The 25422-nt window shown below is 42.8% G+C and overlaps 1 protein-coding gene across 1 annotated transcript in view; it reads left to right on the forward strand.

Annotated features, from left to right (window-relative positions):
* The window catches only part of RGS22 (regulator of G protein signaling 22), a 103105-nt gene that overhangs the window by 36471 nt on the left and 41212 nt on the right, over positions 1 to 25422 (forward strand). The window contains exons 9-14 of the mRNA XM_074985436.1: positions 5110 to 5271; positions 6475 to 6655; positions 8467 to 8618; positions 9240 to 9348; positions 13967 to 14092; positions 15649 to 15750. Of these exons, the coding sequence (XP_074841537.1) occupies positions 5110 to 5271; positions 6475 to 6655; positions 8467 to 8618; positions 9240 to 9348; positions 13967 to 14092; positions 15649 to 15750 (832 nt within the window). The remainder of the gene's footprint in view (positions 1 to 5109; positions 5272 to 6474; positions 6656 to 8466; positions 8619 to 9239; positions 9349 to 13966; positions 14093 to 15648; positions 15751 to 25422) is intronic.

Consider the following 25422-nt stretch of genomic DNA (forward strand, 5'->3'; position numbering starts at 1 on the left):
ATATTTATAGAAAGAATTAACAGTAATTTTTGTCAACATAAACTTAGGTGCTGAATATCAATGTTTAATTAAAACAGTTATAAATGATTGAAAAACACACAAAGACACCTGCGCCTAACTGTTATAGGCCTATAGTCACCATTTTAAAATAATAGAATTTACTGTCTGCTGGAAGAAATATCAAATAACAAAAGCACTATTCTGACAATGATTATCAGCAAACTGAGCAGCACATGGCTTGAAGAGGATAAGAATGATTGTCCAAGAAAGCAATTGAAAGGTGGGGAAGATTAGCATTCATAGAAATATCTATGATAAAAAGAAGTTAACTTTATATACTTCGGCCACCCCTTTGTTAAAAATAAATCTTTCCACTTTTGAGGATATGCAGGGATGCAGCAGTATTTACTTGGTGATGAATAATGCCGACAAAGGTTGAAATCTTACCACTCTAACTTTTTTTAATATTTGGAATGGATTAACAATTTGGACTGGTGCTTATAGAAGAGATGATTAAATGCAGCTGAAAAACTGAGTACAGTAATCCCTTGAGATGTGCACATTCGAAATGCACGTATCTCGCATTTACACGAGAAGGAGTGTGGGGGGCAGTGTTGGGGGGGGTGGAGCACAACCAGCAGAGCCAGTGGCAGGGTCCCTGGCCTGAGATGGGGAGACCTGCAGCCTCACGGCTGGGAAGAAGGTGGGCTCCCTGCCCAGCCCCCAGCAGCAGCCCCAGATGAGGCTGCCACTTGGTTCCTCTCTCCTCTGCTTGCAGAACCCAGGAAACTGACCAGCCATGAGTTGGTCTGTTTCCCAGGTTCAGCAAGTGGTGGGGAGATGAGAACCAAGTGGCAGTCTGGTTCCCATCTCCCTGCCTCTTGCAGGACCTGGGAAACTGACCAGATCATGGCTGGTCAGCTTCCCGGGCCCCACTAGTGCAGGAGAGCCGGGAACCAGGGTGCTGCTTGGTTCCCAGCTCCCCACTGCTTACTGGACCTGGGAAACTGACCAGCCATGAGATGGTCAGTTTCCTGGTCCTGCAAGCTTCAGGGAGACTGAAACCAGGCTGCCCCCTGGTTCCAGGCTTCCCGCCACTCTGGGAGGCAGGAAACTGACCATCTCTGGTGGGCTGGTCAGTTTCCTGGATCCTGCAAGCTCAGGGGAGCTGGGAACTAGGGGGCAGCCTGGTTCCTGTCTCCCTTTGACTTGCACAAAAATTTGAGTTATGCAAGGGTTGCTTGAACACAACCCCTGTGTAACTCAACGGTTAACTGTATTTCAGCTGAATTTGACTTTAAATTTTTTTTTCTCATTGCCTCATATCACTCTAGAACTTGCACTCCCACTTGCCAGGAGGTACGACCCCCAGTTTGGGAGTCATTGCTCTAGTCTGGGGTGCCTTTTACACTGCTGTCAGAACATCCAGGCCTGGACTCTTCACGCAGGATTCAGCATGCATATTCACTGCCAGCTAAATACATGAGCATTCACACCAGTCACTCATGAATTAGGGCAATATCCACAAATTGATTTTCCCAGACCTGTTCCTCTCTCTCCAAATGTTTTTCTTACAATGCTCAGCACAGGCATCAACTCTGTGGATGCTCTTGAGCTCAAGCACCCACTAAATAAAATGAGGCTGGGGGACGGCTGCAAGACCAACTTAATCTTTTGTGGGCTCTCCTCTGTCTTGCTCTCTTCCCCCATGAGGTCCCACCCATCACTCAAAATGCAGGCATGGGGCAGAGAGGCACAAGACTTGACTGGCAAAAACGAGAGGCAGGGCCTATACTGCTCAGTACCCTTTCAACTGTAGGGGCTCATCTCTGCCATTTCATGAACGGAAAATGATAACACACCAACCTTGTTATCCCAAATGGAGTCCCCCACCCCCCCGACACTTTAATCCAAACAGGCTGCTTAAAATAAAACAATAAGATAAGTTTATTAACTGCGGGAAGTTGAATTTTAGGTGATTACAAGTGGTGATGCATAACGTCAGGACTGGTTATGAAGAGAAAATAAAAGGATAAAATGTAAGATAATACCTAATTTAACAAGCTCACCATTTTACAAGTTAAGTGAACTTAAAGCAAAGGGTTTTTGTCTTTCCATACGCAGCAGTCTGGACGGGCTGAAAAGCCTTCTAGACAGGACCCCTCTCCAGTTCAAAGATGTTTCCTTTGTCTTTCGAACATTTTAGAGTATAGACGGGAAGAGAGAGGGAGGAAGAAAAGGCCACAGTCTCTCATTCTTATACCACTCTCTCCTCCTTGAGGAGTACCCTCAGCTGGGGTTCAGGTGACAAACAATGTCTTGTGAACGTGAGATTTGAATCATTCCCATGATAAAACATACATTTCTTATTCATGCCTTTCCCCTACCAGAGAACAGCTACTTACAATAGTGATAGACATTTAGCAGATGGCTGGGGTGTTGGTCTGTCTTTTGTTCTGGTGGAACTGGTTTTGGCCTACTTTTCATAAACTTAGGCTACGTCTACACTACGAGGTGAACTTCATTTTATTAACATTGATTTTGTAATGCTGGGTTTTATAAACTAAAATTTGAGTACCCCCACCTCCCCACCAAGTCCCAACAAAGTCGAGTTAGTGCTGCCACACTACAGCACCAAACATCAGCTGTTGCAGCAGTGCATTGTGGGAACCTATCCCATAGTTCCGTCAGCCCTGTAGCATTCTGGGTTTCTTCGCTGGCGCACTATGGGAAAAAAATTACCCCACAAGTGGTTGTGGGTATGTGATGTCACCTTCCCACCCACACTGCATAGCATTGGAAAGGAAATGGCCATTTTTAAAAGGAGACTTTCCCCTAGCTTAAATCTTAAATTTGCAGGCTGCCTGTTACTTCACTTCCTGTGCACCTGGAGAGCATTGGAGATGCAGCTGTCCAGAATGGACAACCGTGGGGCATTGTGGGATACATGTGGGACTCCTCTGGAGGCCAATAAAACCAATTTAAATGGCAGCTGTTTCCACACTACCATTAATCCGAACATTTATATTTGAACTTCTGGTTAATCCCACTGAGGTAGTCAGATTAAGAATATCAGTTGTAGTGACCCCTAAGTCTGAAATAATGGTATTTGACATGTGAACAGTCACAATTTAAAATTGAGCTAAGTGCCTTAGATTGGAATTTATGCTGTAGTGTAGACACAGCCTCAGAGTAAGTTACAGCGCTATTGTATAGTACGCCGGGACAATGTATAGGTGGTGCATGAGGGTCCATGTGCACCCGCAGCACCCACCTCTCCCAGACTCATTGTCAGTGTCACACTGGACCGCTTCCGGGTAAGTGCTCATGTGACATGCCACTCTGGGGGAGAGACAAGACCCCCCCCACCACACCCATTGGAGGCACTGTGGCACATCTGAAGGAAATGGCAGGTGGGGGCAGGGCAGAGTAGGGTGAAAAGGGGTTTGAGGCTGAATGGGACTGAAGGGGGAGGCCACATGGATAGTGTCTCCTCCCTGCCCCGGAGTCTCCCTCACTAGTTGTCACTGCTAGTACATTCAGCAGGTTGTGAGTTTTCAAATGATACCTCACAAGGCATACTTCATACAAAGCTCATCAGCAGCTTTATAACTGGAGACCATAATCGTATAAATTGGCAAAGAGGTTATTTTACCTGTCTGTGGCCCTGGTGTGACCACTGCTAGAAGAGATTCCACTTTTGGGGTCAATAAGTCCAGGAAGTGTCAGAGGGGTAGCTGTGTTAGTCTGGATCTGCAAAAGCAACAAGGGGTCCTGTGGCACCTTACAGACTAACAGAAATGTATGAGCATAAGCTTTCGTGGGCAAAGACCCAGCCATCTGCTAAATGTCTATCACTGCCTGACGAAGTGGGTCTTTGCCCACGGAAGCTCATGCTCATACATTTCTGTTAGTCTGTAAGGTGCCACAGGACCCCTCGATGCTAATTCCAGAAAGATTGATAATTTGGAAAGGATTCAGAGGAAAGCTGTGATAATGACTAAAGGATTAGGGAAGATGCCCTTTTTGTTAGAAATGGGGAGCTCAATCTATTTAGTTTAACACAGAGAAGTTTAAGGGGTAACTTGATTATACCCTGCGGCTCTGAGAGCAGGTAGAGTATGGGTACCACGTGTGGCTACAAGCCAAAGTGAAAGGAAAACTGTGTCCATTCTTGTCAATGTGGTGTGCAGCTACACATCCTGGAAAAAGGCTTTGGTATCAGAGGGCTCCTGGAACCTTTCCATGTTGCCTGACCTTTCACTGTGGTGGGGAAAGGCTCCAACAGGGGCGAGGTAGGAGGACACTATAGATGGTAAAAATAGCAGTGTCAACATGCTTGGGCCCATAGAGAAATGTGCAAGGTGTATATCCTGAGAGTTCAGACATGTGAGGCACTCTGCTCTGCTCTGCTTGCCTGAAATGGGGCACACTGTATATTTCTATTTATACTTATTGTAGCTGAATGTGCAGTGTCTGTAATGACATGCTACTATAAATGTAGACGTACTTACAAGGGGAAACAACTTTTTTGGTAATGGAATCGTCAGGCTAGCAGAGATAGGTGTAGTATAATCTAATGGGTAGAAGCTGAAGCTGGTCAATTTAAGATTGGAAATCAGGTTTAATTTTTTAACTGTGACGTTAATTAACCACTGGAACATTATAACAAGGATTCTGGTAGATTCTCCAATACTGACCATTTTTAAAATCAAGATTTGAAGTTTTTCTTACAGCTATCCTCTGGGAATTATTTTGGGGAAAGCGTTACATCCTGTGCTGTACAGAAGGTCAGTCCAGATTACGACAATCGGGGACCAACAGACTTCCCTGGTCTTGGGCAGAAGGGGCGGAACAAGGGGCAGCCAGTCCTTAGCACTGCCTGGACTGCACTGCTTGGGGCTCTGGAGTGCTCTGGTGGAAATTTAAAGGGCCTGCAGCTCCAGCCACTGACAGTGCCACAGTAGCAGCTGGGATTGCCAGGCTCCAGGGCAGTTGCCTCCTTTGTCTGTATGATTAGTGGGCCTGATCACAGTGGCCCCTTCTGACCTTGGAATCTCTGAATAATGTACAGGACATAATACATGTGTACATTTTCTTTGACTCAAGACAGCTTGATAAAATGAAAAAACTCTATCTAGAGAGCAGTGGAGATTATTTTCTCAACTCAGAAGTCTTACTCAAACTGGACCTGCTACTTGGAGACCAATGGAATACAAGACACTTAAAATGGATTCAGCCTGAAGTAGTGAAACCTTTACTTCTTTACTGGTAGGATAATTGAAGATGAACAGTGTACCCATTGTGTTTGCAATATATGCTTCCTTTTACTTTGACTGCAATCTGCTAAAGTTGTGAGGCAAATTCTGGTCTCATTTACTCTTGTACAATCCCATGGAGCTGGTGTTAGCATAAGGGATAGCACATCTTGGTCCTGTGAATTTTTGTTTGCGAGATCTGAGACTCCAGGTCAAGCTCCGTATTAAGCTGCAACCTGTACAGTTTATCTAAAGTCATTGGTGTTGCACATGGTATAAATCTATGCATAGTTTGAGCCTGACAATTTTCCTCAATTGGACCTGAAACAGAATATTAATAGCTGTCTTACGTGAACTTTGAAAACCTGCTTACTGCACTGCTGCCAAAAGTCTAAATGGTGATAATTATATTTGCCTCTGTTGAAAACCACTTTGAAAGCTGGGAGCTAAAGTATTATGTAGAACTGATTAATATTTATTTACCTTTGATTTACAAAGGCTTCTCTTTCAAGGACTTCACAGTAAATCATCTGTCTTCACATTATAAAGCAGCAGAAATGTAACACTTTAAAGACTAACAAAATGATTTATTCAATGGTGAGCTTTCGTAGAACAGACCCACTTCTACAGATCAGATCTGTCCCACGAAAGGTCATCGCTGACTAAATCGTTATGTTAGTCTTTAAAGTGCTACATTTCTACTGCTTTGTTTTGCTGGAGTACAAACTAACATGGCTACCTCTCTGTCTTCACATTAATTATTCTCCTTCTGTTGTTGTAGATTATGCAGATTCTAACCTATTTTGAAAAGATTAATCACCCATATTCTTTTTCATTCCTGCCTCCCCTTTCCCCATCAATATCTGCTGTAATGAGCTAAGGCTGCCAAATGACTTCATAATACCACTGTGCCTCATGGGAGTTGTAGTTTATGTATCTTCTGGCTCCATTCTCTTTTGGAGAGTGGGCATAGCGTATTAGATTGAACAAACTGCAGTCTCATATTCAAGAGCAGCCAATTGGAACCCTAATATATTTAGGCAAGAGGTCACTTCTGAATTTAGAAAAGAGTGGGAGATAAATTTATCTTTTCTGTTTGCCTGGTCTTTGACTCTGGTTACTAATAGCCCTGTATAGTGATGTAGTAAATATCACATTAGTCCAATAGCATGTGTTTTGAATAAATTCTAGTAGCATGTATTTTCCCCACACTCAGGGGTCCCAGATTTTGTGTCACTCATACAGCCGCAATACAAACTGCCAGTGCAAAGCTGAAGCAGTGGCACACTTCTCACGAGAGGCCAAGACTGGATATTGATCCTTACCCACAAATGGTGACACTGTTGCCACTGAGAGCTAAGTCTTGCATTCCAAGGATAGCACCTTCCCATCCTCGGGTAGGTATAACAAGGACCCTCAGAAGGTAATGGCACATTTTTATTGAATTAAAGAGGACATGGATTTGCAGGTCTGCTTTTGTTCAACATTTCACCCTCACAACTCTGTTGATGTCAGTGGTCCTCACAGATACACCCGAGAGCAGATTTTAGCAGAAAATTTCAAAGCCATTTATAGAGTTTGATAAAAGGTAAGATTCTGCCCTCTAGTATCCTGAGAGAAATCTGGAGAAATTCCACTGGTTTTGGTTGTTACTTTGGATGTACACTTAGTGGTGTAACTGAGGGCAGAGTATGGCCTACTGTCTCTCATAAGTGTTCAGCAGAACAACCAGACATGATATTTATTTTAAGGATGGTCGCAAGCTACAAAAGTCAGCTCTAGATATGGGTTTTTAATATACCGGAATTTGTACCTTGTAAGATCAGGGCTCTGGACACAGTTTATCACAAATGTCCTAAGTAGGAGAGGTCACTTCAGTGGAATTTGTAAGTACCCACACCACTCAGAACAGGTCTCATGATGGGAGGTATTTACAAATAGTGAATTCAGATCACAGTTCAGATTTCAAACACTCCCAAGAATATGGAATGTTTTAAATCAGGCATTGAGTTCAAGTCCACCTCTAATATTTTTGTTAGATACTAAAATTGCATTCTAAAAGTCATTCCATGTGTATTAAAAGACTAATTCATGGAAAAAAGATGGCTTAATATGGTCCAAATTAATCTTGGTGGCCTGGTGGTACTGCAAACTGTTTCAGATGTTTAATTAACGTTTCAGGAAGTGTCTTGATTTCATTTTACAGGGATTTTTCTGGTTCTTGTTGTCTTTACCAACAAATTTCACCTGCTTTCACTTCAGATTCATACGTAGTGCACAGCTTCATTGCATAGCTGTAAATTGGCTGATTTGCTTGGAAGAGTTTTGTATTTTAGCAAAACTTTCTGTAAAGTTGGATTCTGATAATGGAGTTTATAGGAAAATCTGAAACGAGGTTAGCTTGTGTGGGCTTAGGTTTTGTCAAAACTGTGCAGACAATTTATAATTTTAAGTTCTCTTCTGAACATCTCAACCGATTTGTAAACTAAAGGACATTTATCTGTTGCCTTTCATTTTCATCAGCATATTTACAGTCTGTTAAGGAACAAATCACGGTCCTCTGAGCTAAGTTTGAGTAAAAAGGCTTTGTTCAGAAACATAGGCAGGGGTGGATAGAATCCTACATGGGCAGGAGACAGTAAGGGGCAAAGAAAGGGGTAGGAGACTGCATCTGTACTGTGTGCGTAAATCCACTGGCCATGTCCCAGGTGTGCCCACATTTTTCCCCCTTATGGTGAATTGCATAATAACTTGTGTAGGGGGAAGCTGCATTTTATCAGGCATTGCACAGAACAATAATCTGCTGTGTTTTAGAGTTTTCATGTCTTCTAGATCGACTCAGGAACTACAAAGACAAAAAGGTTACATTGAAATTGAAGGATCTTGTTTAGGTGATTGTTTAACATGGGTCACATGAAACAAGATATGGCATATTCTTCTGTACCTTCATCCCATTTGTAGAAATCCCACTGATGTTGAATGGACTCTTATGTAAAGACAGAGGGTGAAATACTGATTTTTGCTAGCAAAGGAGCTTCTAACACTTTGTAGTTATTAAATGCTAAAGGAAAAAGCTTGAACTGACTTTTCATATTGCAGTTGGAAAGAAAGTCCCTGATGTCAATAGAAACTTTTAGCTGGAGAGCACCGGAAAGAACAAAAATGGGAAAAATTATTTCTGATTTGTTCTGTTTTTCTGTTCCTTTAGAGAAGTGAAACCAACTCACCCACAACTTCATTAAAAACAACTTTGACAGATTTATCTCCTAAGAGTGTTACCAGGTTATTGTCACCAAATCAAATTATCACAAGGGGTGATTTCTGCAGCCTAACCAGTAAACCAGATGTTAGGACAAAGTGGTAGGTGCAAAAATATCTTGTGTATCATCTATAAATTCCATACTTCTCAACTATTTAGCATACCTTTACAAAAGTCTTAAGATACTTTTTCTTTTCATAGAATGCAACTTTTCCATTGCCTGCTAATTCAGTGCAATTATTGCTCACAAGAGCACATATATTTCATTTGCCTGTAAAGCAAATTTATTTCTAACATTTATCTGTTAGAGGCTTGCTTATGCCCAGGAGCACGAGAGTTTCTCTTCCTACACATTTATAATCCTTTCTGATATAACTGTCAATATTCTGACTGGGCACCTACATATCTTTTAAGCAAAATTCTTCTAAGCACTTGGTCTCCATGATGACCTGTGGGATAGAATTCCACAGGTTAATTATGTGGTATATAAAAAAATCCTCTCATTTCATTTTAAATCTTTTGCCTTTCAGTTTTGTTGAATGTCTCCTTCTTCCTTCTGTAGGAAGACAGGTAAAATCGGAATGGTCAATTTACCTACTCTATACCGTTTATTATTTTGTTACACTGTATCATGCCCCATCTAATTTGTTTCCTCTCTATGCTAAACATTCCTAATATTTTCTTATGCAGTTATCAAACACTTGTGGTTTTTTTGAGTCCAGGCCAAAATCACTTGGAACCAACATGATTCATCTCTCAGCTGTTACTAACGATACAAAATGCCTGAATCCCCAGAAAGATAGAAAATTTACCTATGCTGAGCTGCTCCCGGTAAGTAGCCCTTGAAAAACTTGGCCTCCCCTAATCTGTGGTTGAATACACTTTATTCTACAGTAAAATCAATCAAAGGGAATATATCTAATGATTTTGGAAAATGTGTCTGATTATCAGATGATATCTTTGCCTTGTGCAATGCTTCAATTAGAAAGCCAGTAGTCATCCAGAATTACCACACTTTGGTATCTATTGGTACATACTATTTCTTTGCACTTAGAGTAAGAAAGAGTGGTGGTAACTCAGATACTATGGTTTGGTAACTTCTGGCAACTGATTATGTTTTAATAATAATGAGCTTTGTATGACAGTAAAAAGGATTATTATATATGAGTTAATGTATAAATACTTCAGTAGGGACATTCCCACATCCTACTACTGTTTGAGGCAGTACTTTAGTGACCAGTGGAAGTGAAGGCTTCAATATAGCCCTAAAATATGCAGTGATGAAAATATTAAAATGTATAGCAGGAATATGTTCCAGTCCTAATTTTTTTCAACACGTCTAAACTTTATTATATGGCTTGTAAAATTACTGCCTCCAAAAGCAGCTACTTGAATCCAGTGCATGGAAGAACCTTTACTTAAATGTTGTTAAAATTATAGAGGCTTTGGGGGCTTCTTCCTTCTTGAAGTCCAAGAATTAAGAAATAATGTCACTTGTACAACTATAAATCCCATAATCTTCAGATCCACTGGACATTCCAAAGGTGTCCTGCTCTTTCCCAGAGATGGTGGCACTGTCAGGGTGCCAGTTCAGGAAATAGACTGTAGTGGTTGGACCTTCCACATATGCATTGAGTTCCTTAATCTGTTAATGGACTAATTTTTTTCGTTAGGATTTTATTCCTGTTTGTTCTTGTGTTAAAGGTATTCTTGTTTCATTTAAAGAAGGGCTTGGAGAGTAGGCTGATATTTGTGGTCAAGTGAAACTTATATTGGGAAACCAAATATTCAGGAGATATTCACATCGCTAAACATCTGCATTTGTACATCAATGTCGTCTCTCTGAAGGAGGCTATCTCTGGCTGATGGAAGAGAGACTCAGCCACTTATTCTCTACTTAGTTATCCATATAGGCCAGTAAAGGCTCTTACAGTCTCTTATGCCACCACAGGATATGATGGTGGAAGCTGGTTGGTGTAATGAGTGGTCAGCAATGATCGCTGTTGATCACCAACCCAGCCATTTTCCCACCACGTTTTGACATGCTCAAGCTTAGGTGGTCACCCCTGAACCAGTTTTGAACAGGACAGGGCAATTATGCATCTAGTCTCTTCAAACGGAGTTTGGTAGTCAACTTCAGACTACGTTGCATATCCTTACACATAGTGATTGACTTCGATGGTGAGTGAACTGCATGACATGAACTGCGGTTGCACACTCAAAGGGGGAGCTATAAACCACCCTTAACTACTTCTATGAACCTTACAAAAGTCAAGGACCCGAACATCAGCAAAACAAAAGGTCTCCACTAGCCAGCTCCTAGTCAGTCCTCACACCCAGCAAGGAACCTCCACATTGACAGAGAAGAGCTGGAAAATGTAGAACACTTTGCCTACCTTGGCAGGCATCTCTCACAGAAGGCAGACATAAAAGTCAGTAGGAAATCTGCTATGCTGGCTTTGTTTTCTTTGACAGATTGTCCTGATAGGCATTCAACAACTCATCGTCAGAACACACACTAGACTTTTAATTTATAAAGTGGTGGTAATCCCAACTCTCCTTTATAGATGAGAGATGGGTATCCCAGAGAAAACACCTGAAAACCTGGAACACCAGCACTAGCACTTTCTCCAGAAGTTATTCAGCATAAAGAGGGAGGATCTCCACACTCACATCAGTGTCCTCCCAGAGGGCAACACCTTCAGTACAGAGGCCATGATTAACTAGCACCAGCTGAGGTGAAGTGGGCACTATGTGCACGTGCCTGATCCATACCTAGCTAACTAATTGCTATAGTGCCCAACTTGCCAAAGGCAAAAAGAGATTGGGAGGCCAGAAGAAACACTTCAAAGACACCCACAAGTCAAAGATTAAGAGAGATGGCATCAATACCGTGCACTAGGAGACAGTAGCACAGGACTGAGCTAACTGGTGAAGACTTCTCAGAGAAGGAGCAACCACTTTTGAGGAAAAATCACCTGCCCTAGTCACAGAAAAATGTCAGAAAAAAGATAGATGGCTGTCATTGAGCAATCATGGCCCAAACCTGCTTTCCAACATCACCTGCAATACCTGCCAATGAGTTTGTAGCTAAGCACCCGGTCACCAAAGGACCCATAAAAAGTAATATCTATGGAGGAGATCATCCTCGATTTCAAGGGATTCCCACTGCCACCACCCAGTTCTTTACCAAGCCACTGCTGCTGCTATCCAATGGCTGACCACACTGAGTATATGCAGAGTATCCAAGGTCCTAAATATCCCATACTCTCAAGCTTCCCACTGTGACATCTTTCTCACAAGACCATCTCTCAATAGGCCCTGCTATTTCTTCCATACCTGCTGCTGAGTAATCTTTTGAGGGAAACCTATTGTCCTTCCACCCTCACTCTTCCATCCAATTCCAGTGTCCTCAGGATGTGACCAGTCTACCACAATCTACTCAGCTCCTCAGGAATCAGCTCATTTGTCTGTATTTTCCCTTGGCTTCTTTGGAGGAGGAATGGGGAGTGTCAAAACAGACTATCTCTTCCTCAGATCTTTCCTGTCTTAGTCAATACTCCTGGATACATTTATACCTGAAAAGTTACCAGAACATATTAATAAACAAATCAATTTGTAAGAACCTGGAAAGCCAAACCAACCTAATTTCTATCTTTGACATGGTTTTTGGACTAGAGGATAGGAGGAAGTAGTAGCAAAAGTAATTTTTCCTTAGTATTTAGTAAGACTTATGACACAATTCTTTGTGATAGTTTCACAAGCAAACTAAGAAAATATTGGGTAGGTGAAATTACTCTGGTGTAGGATCACAACTTGTTGAAAGACTGCACTGAGAGTTATCAATAGTTTGCTGCCAAAGAAAGCAAATGGGACCGAGACGGGTCTCTCCTCAGTTGCGTATGCTTCAATATTTTCTTTATTTACTTCACTAAGGGAGTGGAGAATATACTTATAAAGTATGTAGATGACACTAAGTTGGGAAAGGTTTCAAGCAGTTTGGAGGACAGGATTAGTATTCAAAACAGCTTTGATGAACCGATCTGAAATTAAATAAAGACAAAGGCACAGTACTACATTAAGGAAAGAAAAATCAAATGCAAAACTACAAAATAGGGCATAACTAGCTCAATGGTAGTACTGCTAGAAAAAGGAGTTGTGAGTGGCAGTAGTTCACAAATTGAGTGAAAACAATGATGCAATGGCAAAAAAAGGATAAGTATTGGAGAGGTAACCGTGTTAGTCTGTATCTTCAAAAACAACAACAAGTTCTGCAGCACCTTATAGACTGACAGATATTTTGGAGCATAAGCTTTCATGGGCAAAGACCCGCTTTGTCAGATGCAACATCTTTGCCAATGAAAGATTATGTTCCAAAATATCTGTTAGTCTGTAAGGTGCTGCAGGACTTCTTGTTGTGTTTTAAGAGAAGGATATCATCATTCTGGGGTGTATTAATAGAAGTGTTGTATGTAAGAGACAGGAGGTCATTGTCCCACTCTGCTTGGCTCTGAGGCCTCAGCTGGAGCATTGTGTCCAGGTTTTGGCATCATGCTTTAAGAAAGACGAGACAAACTGGGGAGAGAGTTCAGAGAAAACCAGCAAAAATGATAAAAGCTTTAGAAAAACCTGATCTATGAGCAGGGCTGTTGACAGGCTTGGCTGGGCCCTGGGCAATGTGGGAAAGGGCATGGCCTTGAGTGGAAGCAGCACAACTTTGGCAGCCAGCCCCCAGTAGGACCTGGACTGTACCATGCCTCCCTCCACCAGTCCTCGGCATGGTCCTGAGCAAAAAGTGTTTGGCTTTAACAGTGATTTAAACAGCCTGGAGCCCCTTTAAATCACCAGGCCCGGGGGCAACTGCCCCCATGTCCTCCACTCCCAGTTGGCAGCCCTTCCCTGAAACAAGAATATGGAGGGGAATCCAATAAGATGTTAAGTCTATTAAGGGCTTTTATAAAGAGGATGAATAATTATTCTTCCCATTTTGAAGGAACAACAAGTAGTAATCAGCTTAATCTGCAGGATGAGATATTAGGAAAAACATTATAATTATATACTCAGAGGGGTACCCATGTTGGTTGGTAGCTTCACAAATAAGAAGCGGTCCCGTAGCACCTTAGAGACTAACACATTTATTAGGTAATGAGCTTTTGAGGGTAAGACCCCCTTTCTGAGGATGCCACATTCTGGGGCTGTGGCTCTTACCCACAAGAGGATGTTTAAGTACTAAGGAAGGTTGTAGAATCCCCCTCCTTAGAAAGTTTAAAGAATTTGTTAGGCCAACATCAATCAGTGATGGTCCAGATGTCGTGGGTCCTGCCTCAACATAGAAGGATGGACTAACAGACTTCTGTTCACCAACTGTATGTGTTATAAAATGTAAAATCTGGTTGCCAACATATAAGAAACATTAATCTCCTCTATTTCTTGCTGTTTTCTTAACAAGGGTGAAAGTCCTACCGACAGTCTGGTCCTAGGGGGTTCTAAAATGGAATGCATGCTGCGCTGTCTTTATGTGGAAAACAGAGCAGGCTACTTCTTTACACGCTTCTGTGAGAAGTCAGGGAATGAGGTATGAGCCTTCCCTACCCTGGGATAATTTATTCCACAGTTGACTGAACACCACGCTACAGAGGGTATCCAGGCTGAAACATTAATTGGAGAATGAAAGTGTTGTATTTATGCATATTTTGAAAATAACGATGGGCCTTAACCTGACTTTCTCAACTTATTTGAAGTTTGAGTTTTCCTTCGGGGTGAAAGGGACTATTCATTGTGAATAACTGCCTTTTCCATCTGGCAGAAAAACAATATGTGATCCTGGCCTGCAGAAACATGTGTATAGAGGGGAAAAGGAAGGCTATCTCCTGGAATGTAGTCTCTTTGACCTTCCTTATTGTGTCAGTAATGTCCAGAAGTATCCAGCATTTACTTAAAATTCTTCAGTGCTCACTCAAGTGCTATGGACTTCTGGAAAAATGTAATTATATTTCTTCTATGTTGTCTGCAAAGCCATTACTTGCTGCTGAATGTAAATGAGGGATGGGTTGTACCTAGTCAGTGTGTGGGCTTTGCAGAAGCAATGAATCTTTAGGAAGGATTTTAAGACGTTGAGGATGGAAGCAGCATTCATTCTAGCCATTGGCAGGGTTCTTATATATTTCTCACAGATGTCCAAAATGCAGCAGCAGTGGCCAGAAGTGCTTTCTTCTCTTTTGGCTCTCCAGAAGACACTACCCAAAATCTTTCAAACCTGGTTGACTTAAGTTAGAATCCTACATGTGCATTTAGCCACTTATATAAAAATAGCCTGACTTTTCAAAGAGGCAGAGCATCCATAAATTCCACAGAAGAAAACAGAATCTGCAGTGATCACTCCCTTAAGAAAATCAAGCCATTTGTATCAAGTGTCTTTAGATGTGGAACTTATTTTTAGCCTGACCTCTGACTGAAACGTCTTGTAACCAACAGGCTATGGAGTAAAGCTCTCCTCTTTGACAGTATAGGAATACCTGCCAGTCTCATGAAGCAAGTATCCTCAGATACATGCTCTTGGGACGCTCGTCAAATCCCATCCCCATAAGTGAAAGGTTAAAATAAAGAGTTCGGGAGAGGAGGGGAAATGCTAGCTTTTTCTTCTGAAAGATGTCTGATATTTGTTTGAATCAGTGAAATGGGTGCCAAGATATGGTGCCATAGAAACAAATATCACCATGTAATATAGTCACAGTAACATAAGTCTAACATAAAATGTTTAATTGTATGGGCTATTGCTGCAAAATGCTATCCCACCATGGCACAAGTTCTGCACATACGTTATCAAAATTTCTTCAGTGCTGGCTTCACGCCATCAAAATGTGGTTACTCTTCAAATGTTAACTGTAATGCTAGCAATTTTAATGGTCAATTATATGCAAAGGATACAATAAAAGATATAATATCGCAGTGACAATGCCATTAAACACGTTGTCCTGTTGCCAGTATTCAACAGAAGATTAAAACCATTGTAAATTGAGCTTGATTTATGATGACCCCAGGAGCTAAACAATTACTTGGATTGGAAATCCAAGCTTTTATAAAGCCCTGATAATTGGGTAGTAATAACTTATATTCTTTTTCCATCTGTAGCTGTGGAAGAACAGTGTGTACTTTTGGTTTGACCTACAGGCTTATCATCAACTTTTCTACCAAGAAACCCTTCAGCCTTTTAAACTAAGCAAGCAAGCTCAAGTAAGTTATAAATGTGTTTTCCCCTCATTAATATGTTTGTTCAGTGTAAGGCTCTTTGAAAAAGACAGAAGAACTGAAAAGGTTTCCAAGTCTTCCCAATCTCAAGCAAAGGAAATTTGAGGTTTTGGATAATAAATCCAACTTTAAATTGTTACCATGGAGTTGCTTGACTTTAATGTTAGCCATGCATAGTTTGTTTCCTAGGATCAATTCCATTCCCAGCTTTGGCAACTAATATTCATTTTGCACAGTCTCCTCTTTGCTACTCACTGCCTGTGTTACCTCTTGTTTGGAAATAGCCTCCTCTACTGTTAATGAAGATCATTCATCCTCTCACTCTGTTTCTTTGAAGTGGGGGAGGGACAGGGAGAGAGTAAATCATTTGTTACTCTCTCCCATAAGGATTAGAATTTAAATCCTGAAACCTTTGTTTAAAACATTACTTTTAGTCATAAAAGTGGATCTTCCACTTGTCAGTCCTATAATTTTTCCTTTTATTTAATTTCTTCCTGTTATTACTCCTGATTATACAATTAATATCCATTCTTGGTGTTAATCTACTTCATGGATTTTTATAGTGCTAATGATATTGCATGTGTATGAGAAGTCTTTCCTGGGTATACAATGTAAGTTCAGGTGCCGTGAAAAAGTTAATTATTTTCCCACAGATCAACAGTGTGGATAACTCAGACCCTGGCTCTGTAAGATTGTTGGACGCTGATGAGGGAGAAAGATAACTGCTATCTTAAGAATGTCATGTCGTTTTCACTGCCATTTTGAGAAACCTGGGTCTCCATTTCCTTCCTAAATTATTCTGTCCTTAGCAAATTATATCTAAACCTTTAAATATATGTGTCTTTTGCTCTAAAGAGAACAGATCCAGGGAGCACAACTTGTTTCCATAGAGCATATGTGCGTACAGAGAGGAATGGCCTTTCACGCAGCCATGGTAACTTAAATGACACTGCTTTTGCATTTGAGGATATTGCTGTGCTGAGCAGTAGTAACTGTCTTTCCATGGCTTTTCCATAGCACTGAGGGTGCTGTGTAAGTGGCTGATTGTGGGCACTGACTGAACTGGTGGGGGAAGCCTATTCTTTGGGCTTGGAGGCATCTTTTCATGCCTGCCCAGAAACAGTTGAAGGCTATGACTGGGCACGGGGAGCGGTAGTCTCATGTAGGGATTTAGGAGCCAAGTTTACATTTGAAATTTTTAGCATTTAGTCGTGAGTCTCCATTGCATTGCACCTTGTGCTGTCAATTGCACCAGTGCAAAGTGGATATGAAAACCCGCCATTCTGAGTTGATTGTACTTTATACTTACTTTGTCCTGGGGTAAAAGGCTACATGACTGAAAAACAAATTTTTGTCTGTTCTTATCCTATTTCCAGTCCCGGCCTGGTGGTGACAGCAAAACATCATGCAATCACTGTTACTGTGCAATTACAAAAAGCTACATAGGCATGGCCATTAAAGTAAATACATCAGAACAAAATATGTGAAACTGTTCCATTAGCATAACAGCTGAAATGAAACATAACAAATCAACACATGTGCTGAAACATTTGGTATCGTTCTCAAGTTTGCCTTTTAAGGCTGCACACAAATTATTCTTGTTTTCCTTGGAACACAGATGAGAGTCAAGCTGCATCCAATCAAAAGGGCCTGCTTATGGAAAAGATGCCTTCCTAACTCCTGCACTCACCTTTGAAACAAGGAGGTAGTTACTGCAACTACTCCTAATGGCAGGATTCTAATAGCACATTGTCATATATTTTACTATTTACTACCAAGAGATATTCGGAATGTTTCATACAGTTTTCTGTACATGACACAATTACAAGCAAGACGAAACTTTGATCACTGTTTCATTCTGGTCAGTGTTTTATCTAAGCTTTGCCACATGCCCTGGGATGTGTTTCTTTAATATATCAGTGTATATAGTACAATAAAATCAAGTGAAGATAAAATGTGATAAACTGGGAAAAAGATGAATGACAATAATCATCCAGGAATGTATGAGATATTTCATTATGAACACACATGCTGGAATGTAAAATGAATTGAAAAAGAAAAACAAATAAACACAAGTTGCAATCTGTTATACAAATAGTTATTTCAGGCTAAATAAATTTAATCCCATCATTGGAAATATAATACTTTAATACTAGAGCAAATTTTGATTTCAAGTTCTTATCACAAACTTGTTGTGGACCAACACTAGCATTCTTTTTGCGGTTTTGCCTGAATCTAAGCATTCCAAGATTACATACTCACACTTCAGGATGATAATCTTAATCAAAACCCCAGATCTCAACATTCCCGGATTTGGAAGTTCCTAACCCAGACCTGAATTACAATCTGAATTTCCCAGAAGTTTACCATCTTTGCATTTGATCCATTATAAATAACTTCAAGATGCAAACTCTGATTAGACTCCAGATCTGGGATTTGGTTTGGACCCATCACTAACTTTAATACTTTTATAGGAAAATATATAGCTGGAAGGTAGGAAAATTCTTTGTATGATTTACTGAAGTTGCAAAACATTGAATAAATTAAGGCACTTGAGCCTGAGATTTTACGTGCACAAAGATCTTTATTTGAATTTTACAGCTTTATAGTCACTTAATTTGAACTGAGTTTTCTTGTGATATACAATTTAATGCTTTGTGAATTCCACAGGCTATGGTTACACTAGCAAGTTTTGCTGACAAAATCCCAGTTTTGTCAAAAAAAGTGGTGGAATGTCCACACACAAAATGGGTTTTGTCAACAGTTTGTCCATAAAACTCATCACTTTTGAGGGCAGTGTTCTGCCCTGAGCCATGAGACATACGGCTGCTGTCAACATATTCTCTCAACAAAAAAGCTGTGTGGACACCCGTGGGGGCCTTCTCTCGACAGACAGGGCGTCCAGAAGAAGGGTCAGTCCTGTCTGCTGTGCTTCCAAGTGTCTGTTTTGTCCACAGAGAAGCTGGGCAGTCAGGTTGCTCTGTGGACAGAGCAGAGCACTCTTCCAATTGGCTTTTGCGTGCGGCTGCAGTCTGTCGACAGAAGTTTTGTCAGGAAATCTTTTCTGGCAGTGACTTCTGTCGACAGAATGCTGTAGCATAACCATAGCCTCGAGATATAGGCTCCTATAGGAGCCATTCAGGAATTTCGCAGTCCAAATGAGAATCTGGAAGCACAATACTTCATAGTTTCTTGGCCCAGAGGAAAAGCACAGCCAGTGAGGCACCAAGGCAACAGAGCAAGGCAGTCTTCTGGAACACCAGATTCCAGGAGGAGCCAAATTGCTGTGGAGCTCAGGGTTTTTTGGTGTTTTGTTTGTTGTGCATTTTGTTTATTTTCTTTCTTTTGTCTTGGCCACTCAAAGGCCGTGTCTACACTAGCCCCAAACTTCGAAATGGCCACGCAAATGGCCATTTCGAAGTTTACTAATGAAGCGCTGAAATGCATATTCAGCGCTTCATTAGCATGCGGGCGGCTGCGGCACTTCGAAATTGACGCAGGTCGCCACCGCGCGGCTTGTCCACACGGGGCTCCTTTTCGAAAGGACCACGCCTAGTTCGAAGTCCCCTTAGTCCCATCTGCTCACAGGAATAAGGGGACTTCGAAGTAGGCGGGGTCCTTTTGAAAAGGAGCCCCGTGGGGACGAGACGCGCGGCAATGAGGCGCATCAATTTCGAAGTGCCGCGGCCGCCCACATGCTAATGAAGCACTGAATATGTATTTCAGCGCTTCATTAGTAAACTTTGAAATGGCCATTTGCGTGGCCATTTCAAAGTTTGGGGCTAGTGTAGACGTAGCCAATGAGTGAAGATGAGCACTGAAAATGTTTTCCACACTAGGTCACTCCTAGATACACACTTTAAGAAGGTGAAATGTGTTCTTCGCTCTGAAACTGGCTGGTTCCATTAGACATTGTGGAAGGGGAAAGAGCCATAGGAACCACTTCTTCCCCACTGGTTTATGATGACCAGCAGCATTTGCAGCACTATCCCATTCACTCTTTACATTCAGCCAGGGAAAGGTCTGCAGTTGTGACTGAGCCACGTACGGGGAACATAAAGAGGTGGCAGGCTCCTTGTCACCTCTCCCATCGTGTGTCAGTACAAACACTTAGTCCTGCTCTGGCCCTATGGGGCTCAGACACACTGATGGGCATAGGATAAAAATCTTGAGAGAAAGGTAGATTGCATACCAAATCCTCAGATGTCAAACATCTGTGTTGAAGTCAACAGAATTACATCAGTCTAAAGCCATTGAGGATCTGGCCCTTAAGGAATAGAGCGCAAGACTGGCTGGAGCACAAGACCTATGAGGATAGGCTGAGGGATTTGGGCTTGTTTAGTTTACAGAAGAGAAGACTTAGGGGTGATTTAATAGCAGCCTTCAGCTTCCTGAAGGGGAGCTCTACAGAGGAGGGTGAGAAACTGTTCTCAGTGGTGTCAGATGGCAGAACATGGAGTAATGGTCTATAGTTACAGAAGGAGAGGTGTAGGTTGGAAATTAGAAAAAACTACTTCACCAGGCAGGTGGTGGAGCATTGGAATGCGTTGCCTAGAGAGGTAGTGGATTCTCCATCCCTCAAGGTTTTTAAGTCCTGGCTTGAAAGGTCCTCACAGGGATGACTTCGTGGGGGTTGATCCTGCTTGAAACAGGGGGCTGGACTAGGTGACCTCCTGAGGTCCCTTCCAGCCCTATGACTCTATGAATATCGCTACACTGCACTGTAAACCTGGATTTACTATAATTGCTGGACTGTGATTTCACAGCCGTGCTAACACATCCGTGCTGCACTTTTGACTCAGGTCAGTGTCTTGAACTGCTTCCACATTGCACCACCAATAGAAACACATGCTGCTCTCCGTAACTGTTCTGCTAATCAGCTGGGTGGCATCTGAATCTTCCTGGCTGGCTCCCTAAGCGCTCAGTTTACAGGGAACACTGGCTTGGACTTAAGTCACAGTGAGATGTAGGCTCTTACCCATCCTCTAGAGGGGCTCCAGAACCCAGGTCTTCGGTGCTTGATGACCTGAATCAGACTGATCTGTGTGTGCGGACAGAAGAAGGCCTGGGCTTAAGCCTGAGGCAGAGCCTGGGTCTCCTGTACTGTGGAGACATACCTTAATTAAGGAAAATTATAGCTTCCTGTAGCTCCTTTAATAACCTGCTCAGCATGGCAATTTAGAGCTATAACTATGTACAACTTAGTGACTGTAATGTCTGCCTTGATGGATGAGGTCGCCCTGTAGCATCTCCACATGTGCAATGGAAGTGGCATCAATCAGACCTGATGTTGCAAAGGTAATGGTCTCAAAACCTGCTAATAATTTATGACATTGGCCGTGTCTACACTAGCCCCAAACTTCGAAATGGCCATGTAAATGGCCATTTCAAGGTTTACTAATGAAGCACTGAAATACATATTCAGCGCCTCATTAGCATGTGGGCGGCCGCGGCACTTCGAAATTGACGCGGCTCGCCGTCGTGCGGCTCATCCTGACGGCGCTCCTTTTCAAAAGGACCCCGCCTTCTTCAAAGTCCCCTTAGTCCCATCTGCTCACAGGAATAAGGGGACTTCGAAGTAGGCAGGGTCCTTTCGAAAAGGAGCCCCGTCAGGACAAGCCGCACGGCGGCGAGCTGCATCAATTTTGAAGTGCTGCAGCCGCCCGCATGCTAATGAGGCGCTGAATATGTATTTCGGTGCTTCATTAGTAAACTTCGAAATGGCCATTTACATGGCCATTTCGAAGTTTGGGGCTAGTGTAGACATAGCCATTGTCTATCAAAGACCATTACAGATTAATTTTCTCTCTTTTTCCAAGTTCTAACCCAAGACAAGCAACCAGTTCAGCAAAACCATTTGGTACATAAAAAGTCTATTTTGAGAAACAGTTCCATCAAAGAGAGAAGTGTTTTGTTTTGTTTTTAAAAAGCCACATTACAAGAAAGTTAGCCATTTAAATGGCCTGGTTAAATGTAATACATTGTGGTCTTCTCTAATTCAGAGCTTCCCTGTGTGGTTTTATGAGTCATAGTAAATGGACCAACTTTGTCCTATTGCTGTCCAATTTGACTTGAATAAAATGGATAGCACCTGTATGAGATGGTTATTTTGATAGATATCACAGCTTTCTATGACCGGACTTTTCTTTTTCTAACTTGGCTTTTTTACACGTGAACTGTGTTGGATCAGATTAAAATATGATGCAGTGTAATTTTATTAGTTTTAAGTAACGTCCAAGACTTGACATCACCGTGTGTCTAATTCATGCAATATCTGCAAAATTTCAGTTCATTTTACAATTAGAGAGATGTGCATTGATCGGATAAACTTGGCTGAGTTCTTCAGTTAGTGTATGTGCGCCCTGAACAAAGTTGCTGGAATTTCCCCTCCCTCCCCACATGTATCCATCAGGTCAGCTCCAGCGCCTCTGCTGCCTCACACTCATTGTGCTGATATAAAGGGCCCTGTCAACCCCGCATCCCTTTAGCTCCTGGACCTCAGCAATTTTCTCCAAGTGACTTTTCCTATTTTTATAGTGTAAATAGTTACTGTAGTTTTGCAGTTAAGTTTGAAAGCTTCTGCACCTAGTGTACCGTATCATTCATGTCCTGGTGCCAGGGCAAACCTTGGCTGCCCAGTTTCAAGCCCAGTGCCACTCAGTGAAGCATCAAGTTGTTTTAAGTGCTTAACAGACTCTCACAGGAAAGATCACAACAGATTTGCTGGGGTTTAAACCCTGCACCAAAAAGAACCATGAGCAAGACAACAGGTCTTTGTTATGGAGGCTGCCTGAAGACCCACCTTGAAACCATGACCAGACTTAGCACCAAGCACATCAGCCTCGGTGTGGGGCACTCCTCCCACCACTTCAGGGTCCCAGAACTGATCATCTCTGTGGTATCTAAGAAGAAACACTGCAAGCACTAAAAGAATAGTCAGTCTCTGGTGCTGAAGACAAGCAGGTAAGGGGACAAAGACACACTCAGACTCTCTTTGGACCACTCTCTGGCATCTCAGGATTCAAGGCCTCTGGTCTCAAGATGAGCTTTCCCTTCATATCAATGTCATGAAGGTTTTGGGGTTTTTTTGGTGGGTGGAGTGCCTCTGTACACAGTGTTCTCTGTAAGCTGAGCACTTGGGCAGCCACCCAGGAAAGATTTAGGTGCCACTCAGCTGATTACCAGAACACCCACAGTGGGCAGCCTTTGTGTCTGTTGGTGGTGCACATCTCCACATGCCTTGGTGCACATAACAAAATTTATTCTGCCCATGGATGGAAAAAGTTAGCGGGAACACTGGTACCTAACCTGCTAGGTGTTCCTCCCTCACATTACGAAGAAGACAACAAAATGGCCATGTTTTACATAAACAGACAATCTTCCTCCTAGTGTCAGGAAGCAATCCAGCTGTAGGAGCTCCACATTGTTCAATCAGTCAGTCTAGAGTCATCCTATCTACCTCAAACACAGAACCATCTGGCAGATCACCTCAGCAGGTCTTTCTCCTCTAACTGTGAGTGAGCCCTCTGATTGAACATTGCAAGGAACATCTTCTAATGGTGAGGGACTCCTCTTATAGATCTATTTGTTACCTCTGACAACAGGAAATGCCATCAGTTATGCTCCTTGTCAGGCCACAGCCCACTGTCTCTCATACACACATTCCTATCTTTTTGAACAAAACATCTATATTATGCTATCCTACTGATTGACACGGTTCTGATGACTGTCAAGCAGGACTGAGCATGGGTCATTCACATTGCCCAAGCAACATTAGTTCAGCATCCTCTTAGGCCTTTCAGTGGTTACTCCATTACTGTTGCTTCTATTACCAGACCTGATCTCTTGAGACCAGAGTCAGCTGCTCCATCTAAACCTCATTTCCTTTCGTCCAGCAGCCTGGAAGCTCCATAGCTGATCCCTGAGGACCAGGCTTGCTTGCCGCAGGTCTATAGAGTCCTACTGGACAGTAGAAACCCCTCTACCAGGGCCAAATGGAAGAATGTCTCCTTCTGGTCCTCCCAGCAGGGAATTATAGCTATGTGGTCCACTCTGCAGCTCATTTTGGAGTTTCTTCTGCTGCTGAAAAAACAAGATCTAACCTTCTCTTCAGTCAAGATCCACCTCGCAGCCATCTCAACTTTCCATCCCAAGGTCGACAATCAACCTGTTTTTTCACACAGGAGCTACGTCTACACGTGAAGCCTACATCGAAGTAGCTTATTTCGATGTAGCGACATCGAAATAGGCTATTTCGATGAATAACATCTACACGTCCTCCAGGGCTGGCAACGTTGATGTTCAACATCGACGTTGCGCAGCACCACATCGAAGTAGGCGCTGCGAGGGAACGTCTACATGCCAAAGTAGCACACATCGAAATAAGGGTGCCAGGCACAGCTGCAGACAGGGTCACAGGGCGGACTCAACAGCAAGCTGCTCCCTTAAAGGGCCCCTCCCAGACACAGTTGCACTAAACAACACAAGATCCACAGAGCCGACAACTGGTTGCAGACCCTGTGCATGCAGCATGGATCCCCAGCTGCAGCAGCAGCAGCAGCCAGAAGCCCTGAGCTAAGGGCTGCTGCACACGGTGACCATAGAGCCCCGCAGGGGCTGGAGAGAGTGTCTCTCAACCCCTCAGCTGATGGCCACCATGGCGGACCCCGCTGTTTCGATGTTGTGGGACGCGGATCGTCTACTCGTGCCCTACTTCGACGTTCAACTTCGAAGTAGGGCGCTATTCCCATCCCCTCATGGGGTTAGCGGCTTCAACGTCTCGCCGCCTAATGTCGATGTTAACATCGAAATAGCTCCCAACACGTGTAGCCGTGACGGGCACTATTTCGAAGTTAGTGCCACTACTTCGAAGTAGCGTGCACGTGTAGACACGGCTAGGATGATGATCTATTTTCTCAGGCTTAGAGAGGATACAACCCCAAGTTAGAGAACCCATTCCTGGGATCTAAATCTTGTCTTGCCGAAGCTCATGGGCCCACCATTTGAGCAGCTGGCAAAGTGCTTCTTGTTACACCTCTCCTGAAAAGTGGCCATCACTTCAGCAAGGAGGTTATCAGAGATCTGGGCCTTTACATCAGAGCCACTATAGAGAATCTGCTTCAAGGATAAGGTTCAGCTGCACCTGCACCTGTCATTCCTCTCAAAGGTGGTCTCGCAATTCCACTCCAGATAAACAATCTTCCTGCCAGTATTCTGCCCTAAACCTTACGTAATCAGAAAGGAGCAGGGCCTGCACTCTTTGGATGTTAGATGGCTCTGGCTTTCCATATACAAAGGGCCAAACTGTACCGCAGATCAACTCAGCTGTTCATCATGATATCAGGGAACAGGAAGGGCCTCCCCATCTCTGCTCAGAGAATTTCATCCTAGATTACTTTCTGCATCCAGGTGAGCTGTGAACTCACTGCCATTTTACCCTCCAGTTTATCTGACTGCTCATTCCACAAGATCACAGGCCTTCTCAGCCACCTTCCTAGCAAAGGCCTCGTTCAGGACATCAACAGAGCAACAACCTGGTTGTCTGTGCACAGATTCCATCACCCAACAGGCTAGAGATGATGCCAGCTTCAGCTGTGCGGTTTTGCAGTCAACCTGTCCTGGAACTCTGAGGCTACCTCCTGTACAACTGCTTGTGAG

This window comes from Carettochelys insculpta, chromosome 2 (assembly GCF_033958435.1).
Source record: "Carettochelys insculpta isolate YL-2023 chromosome 2, ASM3395843v1, whole genome shotgun sequence".
NCBI lineage: Eukaryota > Metazoa > Chordata > Testudines > Carettochelyidae > Carettochelys > Carettochelys insculpta.